The sequence below is a fragment of the Oryctolagus cuniculus genome, chromosome 5 (assembly GCF_051225735.1).
Source record: "Oryctolagus cuniculus isolate XC-2025 breed Fujian yellow rabbit chromosome 5, ASM5122573v1, whole genome shotgun sequence".
NCBI lineage: Eukaryota > Metazoa > Chordata > Mammalia > Lagomorpha > Leporidae > Oryctolagus > Oryctolagus cuniculus.
The window spans coordinates 139048110-139067455 of record NC_142871.1 but is presented as its reverse complement, the minus strand read 5'-3'; the positions used below and the strand labels follow the sequence as shown (position 1 = coordinate 139067455).

The 19346-nt window shown below is 62.1% G+C and overlaps 2 protein-coding genes and 1 long non-coding RNA gene across 5 annotated transcripts in view; 1 reads left to right on the top strand and 2 right to left on the bottom strand.

The window, feature by feature from the left end:
- The window catches only part of VWA7 (von Willebrand factor A domain containing 7), a 13757-nt gene extending 7307 nt beyond the window's left edge, over positions 1-6450 (bottom strand). For all 3 annotated transcript variants that reach the window (XR_007923010.3, XM_070074198.2, XM_002714280.6), the window contains exons 1-10: positions 6021-6450; positions 5433-5681; positions 4919-5200; positions 4428-4524; positions 3828-3938; positions 2774-2969; positions 2515-2684; positions 1241-1353; positions 842-958; positions 291-476 (exon numbers count right to left, since the gene is read on the bottom strand). Coding sequence is in view for 2 of the 3 variants with exons in the window: in XM_070074198.2 (XP_069930299.2) it covers positions 291-476; positions 842-958; positions 1241-1353; positions 2515-2684; positions 2774-2969; positions 3828-3938; positions 4428-4524; positions 4919-5200; positions 5433-5681; positions 6021-6320 (1821 nt within the window). In the remaining variant the exon portion in view is untranslated. The remainder of the gene's footprint in view (positions 1-290; positions 477-841; positions 959-1240; positions 1354-2514; positions 2685-2773; positions 2970-3827; positions 3939-4427; positions 4525-4918; positions 5201-5432; positions 5682-6020) is intronic.
- Positions 6107-8014, top strand: LOC138849681 (uncharacterized). Its single transcript, XR_011388727.2, has 2 exons — positions 6107-6229; positions 7301-8014. It is a non-coding gene; the product is annotated as an uncharacterized LOC138849681 (long non-coding RNA).
- VARS1 (valyl-tRNA synthetase 1) lies at positions 6463-19346 on the bottom strand. Its single transcript, XM_051854934.3, has 30 exons — positions 19129-19346; positions 18442-18860; positions 17352-17486; positions 17128-17266; positions 16878-17002; positions 16691-16775; positions 16398-16498; positions 16175-16302; positions 12963-13127; positions 12734-12815; positions 11893-12012; positions 11696-11804; positions 11508-11602; positions 11221-11311; positions 10993-11117; positions 10807-10910; positions 10570-10728; positions 10397-10487; positions 10199-10304; positions 10030-10100; positions 9826-9951; positions 9478-9582; positions 9316-9384; positions 9153-9231; positions 8904-9031; positions 8459-8614; positions 8129-8335; positions 7937-8048; positions 7526-7851; positions 6463-6605 (listed from the first exon to the last, which is right to left on the bottom strand). Exons 2-30 carry the CDS (start codon positions 18826-18828, stop codon positions 6537-6539), a joined length of 3795 nt encoding a protein of 1264 aa, XP_051710894.3. The 5' UTR covers positions 18829-18860; positions 19129-19346; the 3' UTR covers positions 6463-6536.

The following is a 19346-nucleotide window of genomic DNA, read 5'->3' as shown; positions in this document are numbered from 1 at the left end:
AGCCAGGAGACTGAAAGAGAGCACACGTGCAGAAGAGCGACAGGTGAGAGAGCGACGCAGACATGGCCCTGAGGGTGGAAAGCGGGAGGCCGAGGGAGGGGGTTACTGAGAGGGAAGGGCAACGTGGGAGGTGAGCAGCTATGGCTCTCGGAGGAGAAGAAACTTCCTTTCCCACCCCTCCGACCAACCGGGCCGGCCCCAGGGCGCTGGGAGCCATTGCCGGTCTCAGGCAGCGTCACCACCCGCGGCTCCCAGCAGGGGGCGCCAGCCGCCCGGGCGCGCTTCCTCACCAGCGCCGCAGTGCTCTCCTCAACAATGGCCGCCACGTCCCGAATGTGCTGGTCCTTGGTGAAGATCACCTCTCCGCCTGAAGCCAGGGCCACTGCTTCATAGGGCTCAAAGCGCAGAGGGGACAGGACCTCACGGCGAGCTCGGCCCTGCACCCGCGCCGGGTCTTCGGTCACCAGGAACGTCACCTGTGGCCAGAAGAGGGTCCCGGCTATGCGCGGGCGATTAGCGTCAGCTCTCTCGGCCCACCCTCTGCCCGCTGCGGTGGGGTCTCCTGAGGGCACAGCCCACCCGGCCTTCTGCCCTGCCCTTAGGGCTGTCGCCATTTTCCACACTGGGTCTTAGACAACTGGATCCCCGGTTCTTTACTGGGCTGGGTCAGCGCCGCTCAGGGGAGCGCGGCCCACCCTTGAGGACCATGAGTGTAAGGACACGGTGCATTCCACGTCTGCCTCTCCCGCCCCGCGGCGTGGCCGCTCGTCCTGACATTGTTTCACAGGGTCTCCCCCGGCCCTCGGGGGCTGACACCGGCTCTCCTGTCAGCTGTGCTCACCCTGCAGCGCCGCTCCCGGGTCAGCGATTCCACCCGGTTGGTGAGAAAGGCGTCCTTGGGGGAGGCGTCCGTGAAGACGAAGATGTCTGAGAGTGGAGGCGTGTGCAGCAAGGCCAGCTGGCAGGGAGGGAGAGGGCTGGAGTGACAAATGGCGGGGGCCGGGGAAGGGGTAAGAGGACAGAGCAGAAGGGCAGGTGTCCTGGGAGCCAGCGGCGGAGCTGGCGGCACTGCGCTGAGGGTGGGTAGAAGGCGCGAGGGAGGTTGGAGCGCCCCCTGGTGGTGACGCGCCCCCTGGTGGTGAAGCTCTCCCTGGTGGTGACGCGCCCCCTGGTGGTGATGCGCCCCCTCATAGTCAGGAAAGGGAGGGATGGGAAGGGAAGGGGAAGGGAGGGGCCAGACCTCCAGCGCGGACAGGCACATCTCGGGCTCGTCTCCACCCCCTAAAGCATGGATCTCATTGAGCTGTTGCCAGAAACTGTCAGGATCACTGGTTGTAAAGACTGGACCGAACCCTGGGAAGAGAAAAAGGAGGCCGACAGTGAGGTAAGAGCCCTCGTTCCCACCCGGGACCCCCTCCCCAGATGAGAGGCCTGCTGTGCTTGGGTGGGGGGGACGAGTAGTGAGGGGAACAATGTTCCCTTCTATTTCTATGGTTCTTTACCTTTGTTGGGGCAGGGCGGAGCTAGGTGCACCTGGCAGGAAAGGGAGACCCCACTCCCTGAACAAAATGGTGCCAGTTCCTGTGGTACTGCATGAACCTTTACTGAACACACGTGTGTGCATGAAGACCAGCCAGGGCCTCTGCTTCCTTATCAGGGAAGACAAACCTCAGAGGCTCGCTGGGAGAACTATGCACTGAGTCTGTAAATCTTAGAGCCTTGATGTAGGCGAACCTGCATTATTCACTTACTCATACCTTCATCAAACATGTAGTAAGTGCCGTTCAGTGCCAGCCACTGTGAGATTTATGCCAACACAACAGACTCAAGCCCTACTGCTAGGGACTTCTCAGTCCAGGAAGCATTTTATCCGATCATCAGTTCAACTCTGGGACATAGGCAAGAGAAGGTAGGTACTGACCCACTTACAGGTGATGAGACTGAAGCAGAGAGATTATGACCAGCCTGAGGACACCCAGTAAGACTGGTGGGCCCAGGCCAGATCTTCTGACTTCTAATTCAGCTGGGAAAGAAACGTGAGGTATCTTCCAAAAGTTTATGCAAAGTGGTGTTATTTGAGAAGAAGAACTCCAGGGATTTCCAAATCTTTTGCACCAAAATAAGCTTGACTGTTAATTCCATTCGCCCCCACCCCGACTTTTTGAAGTAGTCTTGTTCAGTGCAACTAGCTACCTCAGACGCTCCCCAAAGGCCCGGATTGGACAGCTCCTCGTGTTCATTTTAACCCACAGGGAAGGACAGAGTTGAGAAGCACTTCCTAGCATGGAAGCCTAAGACAGCTGAGGTGGTGCGCCTGGGTGCGGGCCAGGCGGTAAGCTGGCGGAGAGCTGCCGTTCTAGAAACACTGGGAGCAGCGGCCTTGTTTTCTGCCGGCACACGGGAGCCCAGCAGAGGCTCACTCAGGGCGGGGGAAGCAGCCTGAAGGAGGCGGAGCCCGGCCAGCCTCCTTCCTCCCCAGAAGCCTCTGCCCCCTCCGCCCTGCCCCACACTTACCCGGGTCATGGAAAGGCACTAGTATGTAGTGTGCCGGCTCCATGGGGCTCCCCCGCCGCCGCTCGGCGATGTGGCGAGCCTGGATCTTGGCGGCATTGATCTCTTCACCCATGCTGCCAGTGGTGTCCAGCACAAAGCTCAGGCCGGAGGCTGGGGTGATGTCCAGCAGCCTGGGGAGCGGGCCAGAGACACAGTGAAGCGTCCGTGCCCTCTCGGCCAGCCCCCTGGCTTCTCGGCTCTCCCCCGAGCGGCCATTCACCTGGAGAAACCGCTGTCTCCCAGGCGGCTGCGCAGGAGGCTGAAGGCCTGGATGGAGGCGAGAAGGGCCAGCTGTGCCGCCTGCGCGTGCAGCGTGTGGTGCGGGGAGAAGCCCGGCGATGTGCTGTCCTTGTTGATGCCTCCCCGGGGGGGCTGCGAGCTGCTCTGGTCGAAGTGGCCTCCATGGCTACACTTGCCTGGGTTGGGGAGAGGGATCTGGGAAGTAGAGGTCAAAACCCAAGCGCCTCCTGAGAAAACGAGGCCCTTGCTGACCTGGTCTCTCACCCCTTAGCAGATCAGCAGGGAGTGGTGACACTTTGTGGAGGGCAGCTCTACAGTAAAGCTGCAGGGGTCAGTTGCCGCAACACAGAGTGGATCCCCAGATCCCTCCACAGGACACAGTGGATCCCCAGGTCCCTCCACAGCACAGGGTGGATTCCCACACCCCTCTGCAGTACAGGGTGAATCCCCAGGTCTCTCCACAGCATGCACTGGATCCCTAAATCCTTCCACAGTACAGGGTGGATCCCAAGATCCCTCCACAGCACAGGGTGGATCCACAGGTTCCTCCATGGCACAGAGTAGACCCCCAGATTTCTGTACAGCATGGAGTGGACCCACAGACCCCTCCACAGCATGGAGTGGATCCCCAGATCCCTCTGTAGCACAGGGTGAATCCCCAGGTCCCTCCACAGCACAGTGGGTTCCCAGATCCCTCCTGGCACAAGGTGAATCCCCAGATCCCTCCACGGCATGGGGTGGATCCCTGATCCCTCCACAGCACAAGGTAGATCCCCAGATTCCTCTAGCCAGTCCCCCCAAGCTGCCCATAGGCAACAGAGCAATCCTAACAGCTGAGCAAGAAGCCCCTCCCCGTCCCGAGTGACCGTGGTCTCCCAGGGGCCATCATGCCCCTGCCGCACTCCTAGCATCGCCTTGTTCTAGAAAGTGATGCCACAGCAAACGGGACAAGGGCCGAGGGGACTGAGCGCCTGCACGTGATCAAACGACGTGGCTTTCCCTTCTTATTTCTGGGGAACTTTCCCAGCTGGTACCTGGAGGTTTGGGGGGATAAGTTCCAAAGTAGCCCGAGGTGAGGTGTGTGACGGCCAGCAAGTTCCCAGGACAGCTCAGCTGCTCGCAGTCAGAGCAGGTAGGATCACCCTCTGGCAAGAGAGGGCAGGGGCTAAAATGCAAGGTTCTGCCGCCCCACCTCTGCCCTGCCACCCAGACTCCTTCCGCTTTTCCTCACACCCGGAACAAGATAAAGCCCGGAGGTACCATGGCCACCTGTGCTTTCTGAGCTCAATCCTGGAGTTCCTGGGCTGGCAGCGAGACTGAGGACTGGAGACTGGGATTGTGTTCAAGAGCCCAGGAAGTCGGGGGACCAGGCCTGAGGGGGTCATGCCCTCTGGAGAAGGAAGTGAGTTTCTAATGGGGGAAGCAGCTTCCGGGTCATAGTTCAGTTGGGAGGAAGAGGAAACCCTGCGGGAGCCAGCTCGGGGAGGAAGCCAGATCAAAGACCGGCCTGAGGTCTGGGGACCCGAGGCCCTCAAGGTGCCTTCGGAGCCGAGGTGGTGTCACTTCTCGAGACCTCAGGATGTGACACGGGGGCTGAGCAGACAGGCTCCCCTCCCCCAGGGACATGGCTGTACCTTGGGCCAGGCTCTGCAGCTCCCGCCTCGGCCAGAGGAGGTGAGGGTGTGGCTGCTGCTCCCCCAGTTCCACCCAGTTGCTGTGACTGTAGAAATCCTGGTGCCCGGGGCAGGGGGCAGAGGAGGGAAACGAGGCGCCATGTGAGTGCTCCCAGGACTCCAGCGCTGGTGTCCCACTCCTCGGGGTTCCCCTCATTGCTGCCGTCAGCCACCCCAAGTCTCCACTGCTCTCTCTCCATCGCTCAGAACAGAGCTCTGCCCAGGTGGGACCTGCCCCAGCACCCCCCCCCCCCATCTCAGCCAAAGGCCGCGACGTGCCGCTGCCCTCACCTCTCCCGCCTCACTGTTCCCTCTCTGACCCTTGCTTCTCTGCGGCCTCAGTGGCCTCAGCCAGTTTGGAAGTGGGGAGCTAGCACGGGGCCTGGAAAGCCGAGCTAGCCTCCATCCGGGAGAGGGAGACTTGGCTGTGCAGGCCCCGACGCGGCTCTCACCTGCAGGGCATGGAGCGCGGCTCCAAGGCGCTGGCGGGCCAGGCTGTAGTCCAGGGCTCTGGCTGCCGCCAGGGTCTCCCGCAGAGCTCCCACGAGGCGAGTGCGTCCCTGGCCCAGCCTCTCGGCATCAAAGTGCAAGTCAGGGTCGTTCCTGGAAGTTGGCAGGAAGTCCTGGGCTGCGTTGGCACGAGACACCTCGCCTAGGGCTGCTCGGAACCGCCGGGAAGGAGCCCCAGGTCCAAAGTAGGCAGCAAAAAGGTCATCGGCGAGGAGGGTTCGGCCCTGGGGAGATGGGTGGGTGATGCAGGGGCTCCAGGGAAGGCCCTCGGTGACTGGCACCCAAGGCGGGGTGCGGGTGAATGGAGGGTGCTGGGCCCTCGAAGGGAGGGGTAGCCCCAGACCTTTCTAAGGAGGACTTAGACTCAGCGGGGGGCGGGGGGGACAGCCCTTCCCTTGACATCCAGGGCCCTCAGGGGGTAGGGGTCCCAGGGAATGGGGACCCAGGGAAGCTCACCAGGAAATCCTCAAGACGAACGGGAGGCCTGCCCGGGGGCGGCTGCTCCAGGAAGAGCTGGAGGGTGACGTTGAGCGCAGCCTCCTCGGTCAGGTCCTGGTGGGTGAATGAGCCGGGCGCGGCCAGGAGGCTCCAGATGTTGGGGAAGAAGGCAGACGTGGGGGACAGCAGCAGCTGCAGCAGCAGCAGCCCCGAGGGGCCCAGGCAGGGCAGGGGCGCCTTTCCGGGGAGCATGGCTGAGACATGGATCTGGGAGACAGAAAGCTCTCCAAGGACGAGGAAGCAGCAGCCGGTTCCAGGGCAGGCGTGGCTCTGCCTCCACGGGCACCTGCTCTGGCCCCTTCCTGCCACTTGACTGTCTCATCTCCTCCAGCTCGGCTTCCGTGCTGCCCCCTCAGTCGCCCAGGCAACCTGAGGGCCTCATCTGGCCAACCAGGACAAACACCTGCGGGGGGGGAGGCGTGCAAGGCCCCGCCCCAGGGCCTGCCTTCCCAGCCCACCACCCCTTCCTGGCAGAGTTCACAGCCCTGCCCCACAGGCACCCCCCACACACAGGAAGTCCAAGTTGCTCTCAGGCCTCTCCCCTACCTGGTTGTTGGGTGTCCTGGGCAGGGCCGGCCCCAGCCTGGCGTCACAGGGCACTGAGGTCAGAGTTATAATTAACCGGGCTTCAGTGCAGGGGGAGGCCCTGCCGGCAACAAGGCAGGACGGGGAGCCCCAGCCCCTCTGCTCATGCCTGCCCAGGGCCACAGGCAACAGCGGTGCCAGGGCGGGTCTCCCGCGGCCGCAGTGCGGAGGTGAGTGAGGCGAGCTGGGGAGGAGGGAGGGAGGGAGTGAGCAGCATGACTCAGGCTTGGCACGGTGCCAGGGACGGACCCAGCCAGACATGCCCCTCTGCCCACCGGGACCCAGCGCCTGGCTTCCAGCCCTCGGCCGACCGCTTGCTCGGATTAGGCAGCTTGAGGTTTCAGGAACCCAGCCCAGCCCCACCGCCTGTCCACCCCCACCCTATACACAGACGAAGGACAACTTTGTGGCAAAATATTTTATTGCTGCCAACCCCATGGTGCACCACTGGGGGGTCGTGGGTTGAGGCCGGGCAGGTCACAGCATCTTCTGAAACAGGGTGATGGCCTCGTCCACCTTCCTGAGCTCTGCTTCTGTCTGCTGGAGCTGGCGTGGAGAAAGGGGAGGGGTGAGGACCCAGGCCCGAGAAGAGACCCCGGCACTCAGGAGGGTGAGGGCCAAAGCTGACTCTGAGGACCACGGGAGGCAGGCAGTTAGGGGCGGGGAGGTGGTAGCCACTTTGCCCCGCCCCGCCCCACCCCATCCCATTCTCTCCAGCCTCGCCAGCGGCACCTGCTCTCTCCCACCATGGCCCAGCCTCTTGGGTCTTGCATTTCTCCCCCAGAGTGGTCAGTCCTCAGACAGAGGGGCCTCAGAGCCACGTGCACCCCCCTACACACTGCTCCAGTGCTCTGGGGCCAGTCACTGAGCCTGCGTTTATCAAAGGTTCGAACACTGTGCGCCCTGAGGGCTTGGCAGCCTCCGGTGCGGGGAACCACCCCCACCAAGGCCAGCTCGCAGCCTGGGTACTGTTCCCCTTTCCGTGCTTGCAGTCTACCCCACTGCAGTTCCTTGGAGGGGTCCCAGGAGGCAGAGGGTATCCCGGAGGACATGGCGAGCCGAGCCCGCCACCCCCGGGTCAGCCCTGCGGCTGCAGCTGCAGAAGGTGCCAGACCCACGGCTCCCTGACCGCACATGGGTCTGGAGCCCAGGCAGGCATGGGGGGGGGGGTCTCCCACCTGGGGCAGCTGGGTGGGCACAGGCGGTTCAGCTGGGCAGTGGCTCATCTCATTCTATTCTAGGTCTGCCTCACCCCCAACTTGTGCGGCCCTGGGCTGGGCCCCCACTCCCGGCTGGCTGCTTCTCGTGTGTAAGGAGACGGAACTATGGGATCCCAGCTCAAGGCCTTGAGCCCTGCACTGTCCCGAGAATTCCTCAGCCAGGCCTGGGCGCTGTCCAGCCTCAGGCGCAGGCCTTGATGCTGCAGGGAGCCGACGGCGCGGGAGACAGCTGGCCATGCCACACACCTTGGCTTCATCTGCCTCCTGGACTTCGAGGGGCACCTTGACAGAGTAGCCTGGGGTGGCCCGGCGCTCCTGCAGCCGCTGGGCCTGACGCTGGGCCTCGCCTCGCTTGGCCTGCAGCTTGCCCAGCTCCCGGGCCGGGTCCACCAGCCCCTGCAGCTGCAGGTGGATGGAGCAGCGGTCAGAGGCCAGGGCCACGGCACAGCCCTGTGGTGCGGGAGCTCCCGGCGCCAGGACTGCCACCACACCCGCGCTGGCCAGCGCCTGCACGTAGCCCGCCACTGCCGACGCCAGGGCGCCCGTGGCCTCGTCGGCCACTTCCAGGAAACCTGTCGGGGAGAGAGGACGCTGAGGCCTGGCTCCAAGGAGACAGATGACAGTGGGGCGGGGGCGCCGTGGGGGCCCGAGGCTCACAGTCGGGCTTGATGCGGGTGAGGTTGTAGTCGGCACGCAGGGACCGCACAGCTCGCGTGATGCTGAGCGCCAGTTCGAGGGCGGCTTCTGCCTCAGGGTCCTTCCAGGAGCACTGTGGGCAGGGCGGGGGGTGGGGTGAGAGGCCAGGTGGAGGGCCGGCGGCCCCTCCCCCCGTCCAGAGCTCAGCCCTACCTCGGAGGGCTCGGGGTACGGGGTGACGCAGAGGCTGGGGGGGGCCTGTGGTGCCCGTCGGGGCAGCCTCTGGAACAGCTCCTCGGTCACAAAGGGCATGAAGGGTGACAGCAGCCGCAGGCCAACGTCCAGGCAGGTGTAGAGGGTCTGGCGCGCACACTCGGCCGCCGCCTGGTCCTCGCCGTTCAGGACAGGCTTCAGGCACTCCTGGGTGATGGGGCAGCGCAGGCCTCAGGGCCAGGGTCTAGCCTCCAGCCCTGCCGGTCAGTACCTGCGAGGCCTGGGGAGGGGCCCGGCAGGCTGCCCCCTCCCCCCGTAGCCCCTCCTCACCAGGTAGACATCACAGAGCTCATAGAGCCAGAAGCTATATTGGGAGGTGGTGACAGCTGGGAAGTCATAGGTCTGGAAACCATGGTTGCTGAGTTTCACGGCTTCCGCCAGCCGGCTGAGGATCCAGCGATCCACCAGGCTCTCGTGGCCCCCGGGCTTGGAGAGACAGGCTGCGTCAGCAGGCGAGGCCCGTGTGCCCCGGGCAGGAGCTGGACCCAACTGGGGGCAGGAACCATGGGAAAATCTGGTGCCAGGAGCCCGCTGGGGGCCGGGCCGGCATCTAGGGCCCAGGGACAGGCCTCCAGCCACCTTGGGGACACGCCCTGCCCTTCCCCTGCAACGTGTCCCCGTGTCTGTCTGTGCCCTCAGCTATGTGCAGCCCCTCGGGGGTCTGTGCTCCCTGCACCTGAGTGGCAGGGGTGGGTTGGGGGTGGACGTCGCCAACCTGGGAGGTAGGCGAGGGCACGAAATCCTTCCCCAGGCCACGGAGGGCGAACTTGGTGGCATTCCAAAGTTTGTTGCAGAAATGGCGGTAACCCAAAATCCGGTTCACGTCCAGGTTGATGTCACGGCCTGCGTTGGGGTGAAATGGGCGTCCTCACCACTCCCTCCCTCCACGGCGAGTGGAGGCCCAGGCGGAGAGGGCTTCATGCCAGCAGAGGCGGGGCTGAGGGCGCGGTTCTGGCGGCCATACCTTGGGATGTGTAGGCGCACAGTCCAAACCGGAGGGCGTCGGTGCCACACTCAGGAATCCCCGCCGGGAAGTCCGCCTTCTACAGGGGGGAGGAGGAGGGGCCGTGTCCTCAGCCGGCCGGCCGCCCTCTGCTGGCACTCAGCCCTCGGTCCCGGCCACCTACCTGCCCTTCCTTAGCCTTCTCCACCTCGCTGGGATCCAGGTTGCTGTTCAGCAGCTGCTCATGGAGGCCCTGGGGGCGGAGGGGGAGCCGTCAGGCGGTCGTGGCCGCAGCCCGCTTGACCGACAGCTACGCCTTCTCAGCGGGCCCTGCGCCCAGCCCCACCTGCAGGGAGACTCCGTGGATGACATCCAGGGGGTCGATGACGTTGCCTAGAGACTTGCTCATCTTCCGGCCATGGGCGTCTCGCACGATGGCGTGGAGGTAGACCTGCGGGGCGGGGATCGGAGCCGGTGAGGCCAAGTCCCCTCCCTCGGCCTCAGCACCCCGCACCCCAGGGGCCTGCACCTGTTTGCGTCCCCTCCCCCACCCCCATGGTGTGTCCTCAGCAGCTCCTTCCTGAGAAGGCGGGGATCACTCAGGGTGGCCCAGGCTGGACCGCAGCCCCGCCCTGCCCCCCTGCCCCCCCATCCTGTGGCACAGGAGGGCACCGGGGCTCAGCCGACGCCTCACCTCTCTGAAGGGCAGCCTGCCGGTGAGCTTCAGGCCGAGCATGACCATCCGGGCCACCCAGAAGAAGAGGATGTCGTGGCCCGTTTCCAGTAGTGTCCCCGGGTAGAACGCACTCAGGTCTTCTGACTGGGGAGAGACCGGCTGTGAGGGGAGCCCAGTCGCTGCCTTCCAGACCCCAACCCCCACCCAGCCCCAGGAACACACCTGGTTGGGCCAGCCCAAGATGGAAAAGGGAAAGAGGCCAGAGGAGAACCAGGTGTCCAATACATCCTCATCTGAGGGAGGTCAGAGGTCAGAGGTCAGAGGTCAGCGGGAGGGCAGCGAGGATCAGCTCCCCAGCTCTGCTCCCCGCCTGCCCCTGACCCCGCCTTGCCTTGCTGCAGACTGATCTTGTCAGGTGTCACTCCAAACTCCTTGGCCGCCTTCTCTCGGGCCTCTGCCTCGCTGCGTCCACTCACCCAGTACCGCCCGTCGGGGTCCTGCCACAGATGGAGAGGGTCTGCCTTGCCCTGCCTGTTCCCCAGGCAGGGACTCTCCACCCCACAGCCCCCCAGACATCCCTGGGCCTCACCTCCCCAGGGGGCACCGCAGGGTCATTGACGGTGACGAAGTAGGCCGGGATGCGGTGGCCCCACCACAGCTGCCGGGAAATGCACCAGTCCCTAGGAGGGGGGGGATTAGGGAGGCCTGCGCCTCGCCGGCCCCTCCCCAGCCACCCTCTGCCCACCGAGGGGCCCCGCGCACCGGATGTTGTCCATCCAGGCGTGCCAAGTCCGCTGATGGGCCTCGGGCAGGATGCGGAGGTCACCCCGGGTCACGGCAGCGCTGGCGGCCTGGGCCATCTCCCCGCAGCGCACGTACCACTGTGGCCGCAGTAGAGGCTCCACCACGTCCTTGGAGCGGCTGCGGGCAGTGGGGAGGGAGGCTTAGTGGCGAGCACCCTGCGCTGCCCCCCACCTGCCCTCCCAGCCCGCGCCTCACTTGCAAAGCGGCACCACCATGGGGTTGTCCTGGACGCCACGGAACAGTCCCTGCTCCTTCAGCGCAGCCAGCACCGCCTTCCTGGCCTCAAACCTGGGCAGGCCCTGGGCGGGCGGGAAGCCCCGTCACGCAACGCCTGGGTACCCGAGTCTCCCTCGGCCCAGCCCCACACCCCAGGGGTCTCACCAGGAAAGGCGGGGGCACGTTGACCAGGGCCCCTCGGGAGTCCATGATGCTGATGGCCTCCAGCCCGTGCCGCTGCCCCACCTCGTAGTCATTCTGGTCGTGGGCAGGGGTTATCTTCACCGCACCTGGGGCGTCCACGTGCCAAGGTCACCTCCCCAGCCCACTTCCCTGTACAACCCCCTGGGAGCCAGCCCGGACGGCTGGGGTCTGCCACGTGGGGCTCCGCACCTGTGCCAAATGCCATGTCCACGAAGTCATCGAAGACGATGGGCAGGCTCCGCGACAGGAACGGGTGCCTCACGCTCTTTCCCTTCAGGTGCTGGGGCCAGAGGTCAACCAAGAATGCGTGAGGGCGGGCCCGAGTCCCCCTCCCTGCCCAGGGCCCTGACCATCCCCACACCCAAACTCCCGCAGCGGCCACGGATGGCTCCAACGCCAGGGCCAGGAGAGGACCCAGAGGAGGCGTTTCTAACGGAGCTTCTTCTCAGCGGGGGCCCCAGACCCCACACCCCCACCTGGTATCTGGAATCTTCAGGGTGCACAGCCACAGCCACATCGCCCAGCATCGTCTCGATCCGAGTCGTTGCCACCACCACCTCCTCGTCACTGTCTGGGGTGACAGAAGGCCTTGTGGTCTCAGCCCTGGCCCCTGCCTGTCCCCCCGCCTCACTCAGCCCAGGATCCTGGCGCCCCTGGCTCCCACCTGAGCCTTGGACCTTGTAGGCAAAGGACACGAGGACCCCGAACTCCACCTTCTCCTTGTAGCCAGGCACGGGGAGCAGGGTGCGGCCCGTCAGCTCCTTCTTGTCCACCTGCAAGAGGGGCATTCAGGAAAGGGGCCGGGGCTGGGGCCGGGTGGCGGCATGCGGCGGGGGCCGGGGAGGGCATGGGGCTGAGCACCTCGATGTCGGAGATGGCCGAGTTGAGGGTGCAGGACCAGTTGACGAGCCGGGTGCTGCGGTAGATGACGCCTTCCTCGTGAAGCCGAACGAAAGCCTCCGTCACAGCTTCGCAGAGTTTCTGGGGTGGAGGGGAAGTGAGCGGGCTGGGGCTGGGTGCCTGGAGCTGCACAGACACCCAAGGCGGCAGGGCCCGCTGAGGCCTGGCCTTCTAGAATCCCTGGTCAGCCAGACCCCCCGAGGGGAGAAGCACTTTTCTTCTTCTTCTTTCTAATTACTTTATTTGAAAGGCAGAGAGATAGAGAGAGACCTTCCATCGGCTACCTCACTCCCCAGATGCCTACAACAGCTGGGGTTTGGCCAAGCTAAGCCAGGAGCCAGGAACTCCATCCAGGTCTCCCATGTGGGTGGCAGACTTGGGGACTTGGGCCATCCTCTGCTGCTTCCCAGATACAAGGGCAGGGAGCTGGATGGGACACAGAGCAGCAGGGACCCCGGCTACACGCCTGCTATGGGACGCCAGCGTCTCAAGGGGTATCTTAACCACAGGACCCAATGCCTGCCCCGGAAGTTCAAGGGCAATCTGATGATGCCCAAGATGGCAGGGAAGTTACTGGGCTGCAGCGGAAAACTACGGAGTTCAGGCCCCATGGGTGAGGGAGGCGGGACGGCGAGTTGCCAGGAGCCTCGGCCACTCCTGGAGCAGGGCCAGGGACTCTGGGAGGGAGAGCCTGTCATGGGGGGGGGGGGGGCCCGCACCAGCGCCGCCCAGCGAGTGGGCTCTTTCCCTGCAGCAGGGCCTTGGCGCCCCCCACCCCAGCCCCGAGGCGCCTCCCACGCACAGGGTCCATGGTGAAGCAGGCTCGGTCCCAGTCCAAGGAGCTGCCGAGCTTCTTCAGCTGGTGGTAAATGCGGTCACCTTTCCTGCAGGTGGAGACGGGCGGGGCTCAGCACTGGGGGGTGGGGGGACAGCTGATGGGACAGGGTGGGGCTCACTGGCCCTCTCCAGAGGAGGGGCCGACCCTGTGGTCTTTCCTGGTCAGGGTCAGGGCGGCAGGGCTGTGTACTCACTCCTCCTTCCACTTCCAGACCTCCTGCAGAAAGGCCTCGCGGCCCAGCTGGTGCCGGCTCAGGCCCCGCTCTCGCCACAGCTTCTTCTCCACCACCACCTGTGTGGCAATGCCCGCGTGGTCACAGCCAGGGTTCCACAGCGTGGTCTCCCCACGCATGCGGTGCCTGTGGGGGCATGGGAGATCAGACGGTGCGCTGAGCTGCCTTTCAAACAAATGAATCTTAGAGAGACAGAGGGGCTGCTATGGCCTGGGAAAGCAGTAGAGGATGGCCCAAGTCCTTGGGCCCCTGCACCCACGTGGGAGACCCAGAAGAAGCTCCTGGTTCCTGGCTTCAGATTGGCCCAGTTCTGGCCGTTGCAGCCAATTGGGGAGTGAACCAACAGATGGAAGACCTCTTTCTCTCTCTCTCTGCCTCTCCTCCTTTCTCTGTAATTCTGACTTTCAAGTAAGTAAATAAATCTTTAAAAAAAGGAGAGAGGCTGGTGCTGCAGCTCACTGGGCTAATCCTCCACCTGCGGCGCCGGCACCCCAGGTTTTAGTCCTGGTTGGGGCGCCGGATTCTGTCCCAGTTGCTCCTCTTCCAGGCCAGCTCTCTGCTATGTCCTGGGAGTGCAGTGGAGGATGGCCCAAGTGTTTGGGCCCTGCGCCCACATGGGAGACCAGGAGGAAGCACCTGGCTCCTGGCTTCGGATCAGCGCAGTGCGCCGGCCGTAGCGGCCATTTTGGGGGGTGAACCAACAGAAAGGAAGACCTTTTTCTCTCTCTCACTAACTCTGCCTGTCCAAAAAAAAAAAAAAAAAAGAGAGAGAGAGAGAGAGAAAGACAGGGAGAAGGAAGGAAGAGAAAGAAAAGAGGGAAGGAGGGAGGGATGAAGGAAGTAAATAATAAATAAATAAACCATGGTTTCCAAAAATGATAATTGCTTCCAAATACTTCCAGGGGCAGGCATTTGGCCCAGAGGCCAGGGCCTCGCCTGGGTGCCCTCACACCACACCGCAGTGCCTGAGTTCAGATCCTGCCTTTGCTCCCAGTTCCAGTGCCTGCTTCCGCCTGGCCCAGCCTTGGCTGCTGCAGGCATGTGGGGGAGTAAAGCAGTGGATGGGACATCTCTGTCTCCTTCTCAGTGTTTCTCTGCCTTTCAAATAAAATAAATCTTTAGGTAAAAGATAAATTCAAAAAAATACTTTGGGGGGTAGTTGGCTTAACGGTTAAGTTGCCGCTAAGGAGGCCTGAACCCATCCTGCAGAACCTGGTTCAAGTTCTGTCTGCTCTGCTTCTGATCCAGCTTCCTGCTGATCCAACTTCCTGCTCATGTCATCCAGGGAGGCAGATGTTGGCTCAAGTACTTGGCCCTGCCTCTAACGTGGGAGACCCAGATGGAGTTGCAGGCTCCTGGCTTCAGGCTGGCCCAGCTCTGGCTGTTGCAGGCATCTGGGAAGTGAACCAGTGGACAGACCTCTTTCTGTCTCTCTACCTTTAAGTAAGATGAAAATTAAAAAGCAAAAAACAAAAAAAATTTAAAACAAATGAGTTACCTAGAATATTTGGATTTTGCAGTTGTTAATAATGAAAATATTAACAGTAGGAAAAAAACCATTAAAATGGAGAAACATTCAAAATTACACAATCCAACAGCAGGAGAAAATGTATATAAGCCAACAAACAATGTCCTGAACAGGTGATGACCACTCCAATAAACCAATTAAAAAAGAAAAACAAAGAATCAATAGAAAATGGGCCAACGACAGAAGTCCCTTCTGTTAGAAAAAGAAAACCAGGGACCGGCACTGTGGCGTAGCGGGTAAAGCCGCTGCCTTCAGTGCCTGCCTCCCATATGAGCACCAGTTCGTGTCCCTTCTGCTCCACTTCTGATCCAGCTCTGCTGTGGCCTGGGAAAGCAGTAGAGGATGGCCCAAGTCCTTGGGCCCCTGCACCCATGTGGGAGGCCCGGAAGAAGCTCCTGGCTCCTGGGTTCAGATTGGCGCAGCTCTGGCTGTTGCAGCCATTTGGGGAGTGAATCAACGGATGAAAGACCTCTCTCTCTCTGCCTCTCCTCTCTCTGTGTAACTCTGACTTTCAAATAAATAAATAAATCTTTAAAAAAAAAAAAAGAAAAAGAAAACTATACCTCCCTCCCCCATTCCAAGTACCTAACTTGTCTGGGTAGAGGTTTTCGCTTTTCTTTAAGATTTATTTATTTGAAAGCCAGAGCATCAGAGAGACAGAGAGAGAGAGACAGAGAGACAGAGAGAGAGAGGAGACAGAGTTCTATAAGTGGCCACAACAGCCAGGGCAGGACCTGGCCAAAACCAGGAGCCAGGAACTCCACTGGGGTCTCCTACATGGGTGGTAGTACTTGTGCCACCTTCCATTGCTTTCGTAGGCTTGTTAGAGGGAGTTGGATCTGAAATGGCGCACCAGCCAGGACTGGAACTGGTACTCCAATATGGGATGCCGGCATCACAGGCAGTGGCTTCACCCGTTTTGCAACACTGGCCCCCCTGGGGCAGAGGTTTCGGTCTTTTAAAAAAAGGAAGGCTAAATATTGATGGGTATATGTACATGCGAGCAAACAGAAAGACACACAGCAAAGTGCTAACAATGCTATGTGGGGAGGAATCAGCCTATAGGAGCGGTCGATGAGCCCTGAATCTCAATTTCTTACAAGAATACGTCCACAGATTTCTTGTTAAACTGAAAACACTGCTATTTTTTAAGAGGCAGGTATCTGGCGTAGCAGTGAAGGTGCCACTTGGAGCCTCTGGGCCTGGGTTCAAGTCCTGGCTCCGCTCTTGATTCCAGCTTCCTGCTAATGTGCACCCAGGAGGCAACAACTGAGGGCTCAAGTACTTGGGTCCCTGCCACCCATGCGGGAGATCCTGACAGAGTTCCCAGCTCCTGGTTTTGGCCTGACCGGGCCCCAGCTGTGGAGGGCATTTGGTAAGTGAACCAGTGCATAGAAGACCTCTGTCTGTCTCTGTCTCTGGTTCTCTGCCTTTCAAATAACATAAATATCTGTTAATTTTTTTTAGCAGAAGGAGAGGGAGGAGAGAATCTGTAAGGGGGTGTTGGATGGGTTTCCTTGATTACTGGACTGAGAGGAGGGGAATGAGCAAGAGAAGCAAAGCACCACAAGGGGGCAGAGCTGAGGCTCACAGAGTCCAGCCAGGGAATAGAAGGGAGCCCCGAGGGCCAGCACGCACAGCTCACCATCGAGTCAGGGAGTCCTGGATGGCGTTGGTGAGCGCGTGGCCCAGGTGCAGGGAGCCCGTCACGTTGGGGGGTGGGATGCACATCATGAAGACCCCTCGGGGGTTGGGCGTGGACACGCTGGGACGCTGAGAGTGGAGGACAGCGCTGAGGCCTCAGTCCCCGCCCCCAGGCAGAGCATCCTCCAGCCCCTCCCCTCCCTCCCGGCCCCGTGCCCACTCACCCCATACTCCGGCTTAAAGAAGCCCTGTTGCTCCCACCAAGGGTACCAGGCGGCCTCCACGTACTGCGGGCTGTATGAGTCAGGCATGGTGCCACTGACGTCTGCGGGGCGGAGGGGAGGGCTCAGTGTGCGGCTGAGAGCAGGGGCAAGGGGCGGGCCCGCAGGGGGACAGGCTTCTAGCACGCCCATCGCGAGACGGACACCCTCACTGAGCAGCGTGATGCACGCAAGGCCGCAAGGCCGGAGCAAGAAGGGGCAAACGCTTGGACGGAGCAGCTGGAGGGTGGGGTTACCTTTCTTCTCTCCGGGTGGGGTTAGGAGGTCATAGGTGATGACCCCAGGATCCCGTTTCTCTTTCTTCTCTGGTTTTGGTTTCTTCTGCGGGGGGGGGGGGGGAATACGACAAGGCCCAGGCTATCAGCCACCCCTCCCCACCCCTCCCGGGTACCACCTCCTCCAGCTGCACCCTGAGCCTCTCACCTCCCCTGGGGGGGGCTGCTGCTGCTGCATTTTCTGCTTCTGTTGGAATTTTTCTAGCTTCTCCCGCTTCTTTGCCTCTTTCTTGAGCTGAGCAGCTGTCTTTGGGGGTGCAGCCACCTCAGGGCCTGGAGAGAGGTGCAGGAGGTCACACTCAGCCCCTGGGACCCTCTGTAACAGTGCTACCGCCTCTCACGCAGGCTGTTGCAGGCCCCGGCCGGCCGGAGAGGAGCCGCCATCCGCCCTCCCTCACCTGGCTGCTGAGAGAAGGGCCTGGCCCCCGAGTACAGAACCACTTCTCCCAACACGGCGCGGAATTCCGGCTGCTGGACGCACGTGAGGAACCAGCGGGTCACGTTACCCCAGACCTGGCGGGCCGAGGGGTCCAGGACCTAAGACGGGGAATGACCATCTCAGCCACCCTATAGCAAGGTCAGAGAGGGGCTCTCGGTTCCTCCCCAGGCCCCAGTGACTCACATATCGGAACGGCAGCAGCAGGGCTGTGACAGCTGCCAGGTCAGCCAGCGTGGGGGCCTCCCCAGCCAGGTAGGTGTGCAGACGGAGCCACTCCTCCAAGGGGCTCAAGGCCCTGCCCAGGGCTCCCAGGGCAGCCTGCGGGAAGGGGAAGGGGATGAGACAGGCCTGGTCCACCCCCTAACCCGATCTGGTAGGCCTCCCTCCACACCCACTCCTGCAGATCACCACCTCTGAGGTCAGTCTCTCCTTCGCTCACACACTCATATCAATACTTCTGACGCATCCAGCAAATCTCTATTGAACACGTACTATGTGCCAGGGCCATACAGTAAGCACAGGAATTAAAGATCCTCCGAGGCAGCAAAGTAATCACCAGGTCCAGGGCTTAATTCTTTTAAAGCGCCTGTCTGGGGAATGAGGCGCCCACGTGGACAGGCCGAGCCCTGCCTGCCAGCTTACAGGGAGGACCACACATGAGCAACTACTTAGTACACAGCCCTTTCTTAACTCTTACGAAGAAACACACAGCAGGCTGATGGGAACAAGAAATTCTAGGAAAGAGAGACTATTTTAGACAGGGTGATGACGCCAGGGTCTGTGTCACAAATTCATTCATTCGAGAAACACCACGGGCCTGCCACGTGCTAGATACCGTAGCAGGAGGCGGAGCTGCGGGTAGGCACAGCCCTGCTCTGGAAGGACTTACAGACATAACTGGTAGGGTTTCTCCTCTCCCTTCCTCCTCATTTAATTTCTCCTTTATCTCCTTCCAGCAGCCGCCACCTCTCCCTCACCCAGGCTTCTCTCAAGTCCCAGTCACCCCTATCTATTCTCATCCAACTCACAAACTTCTACCTGGAAACTTCGAAGCTGCCTGGCATGGGACTGTGTGCTCTGACACATCCTTTAATCGCATTAACTCAGCGAGGCTGGTATTACATCAGGCACCCGGCTCAGAGTTTAAGAAGCCAGCCCAAGGCTACCACACTCGGTGACAATCTGGGACTTGATCAACGTTTTTCCGTATCTGATGGCTCTATTACGATCATCTCCAATTTCCCCCTCACCCTCCTCTCTCCTCCCCACTCACCTGGGGGTCCTGAGCTGGGCTTCGCAGTCCCAGGGCTGGCAGCGTAGCCCCACAGGCAGCCGGTATTAGCTCCGTGTCGGCGTAGCTGACCCACTGTTGGACGAGGACAGCCGCCTGGCTGCCCCCAGAGCCCCCGAGGCCCGCTGGCCACAGCAGCTGAGACACAGCCGTGGCCCCCCACACCCACAGCCCACCGGGCCCCTGCTCCAGGGCCGGCAGGCGGGGTGGGGGAAAGGGCGTCCTACTGGTTGGGGGCGGCTGGAGACAGATTCGGGGGTGGGCTCCTCCCCATCCTGGCCCCTCTCCAGCCTCCCCATAGCGAGCGGCTATGAGGGCCCGGAGGCTGGGGAAGGCATCGGGGTGAGGGGAGACGTAAAGGATGGACATGGTTATGCGGGTCCCGGACGAGATGGCGAAACCTGGGAGAAAGAGAGACGGGGGTAGACTGAGGGACGCAGGGACCCTATATTGAAGAGAGAGGGGGCCCTCGGGGTGGGGGGGCTCCTTTGCCGCAGGCGCCCGAGATGCTCAGGCCTCAGGAGCCCAGGGGCTAGCTCTCACAGTGACAAGGAGAGCCCGCCTGGGGGAAGAGGGGGCGGAGGTCTCCCCAGGATCGCAGGGGTCTGCGGGAGTTCGCAATAGCGGTTCGGCGTCCGGTGGACGCGGGTTCGCGCCGCGTGTACGTACTGGAGGGAGGTGGTCGGGCAGGGCCGGGAATCCCCCTCCCCAACTGGGAGGCCGGGGCGGAGAAGTTGGGCGGGCCTCGGAGACGGTGGGCGGCTCTCTAGGCGACCCCGGCTCCCTGCGACCGCCGGCCCGGCAGTCGGCGCCCACGTGTTCCCCCCTTTGTGACAGCTAGCATTTCCGGGCCCGCCGGTCCTGGCGGGGGCGGCCGCGCCCCGCCT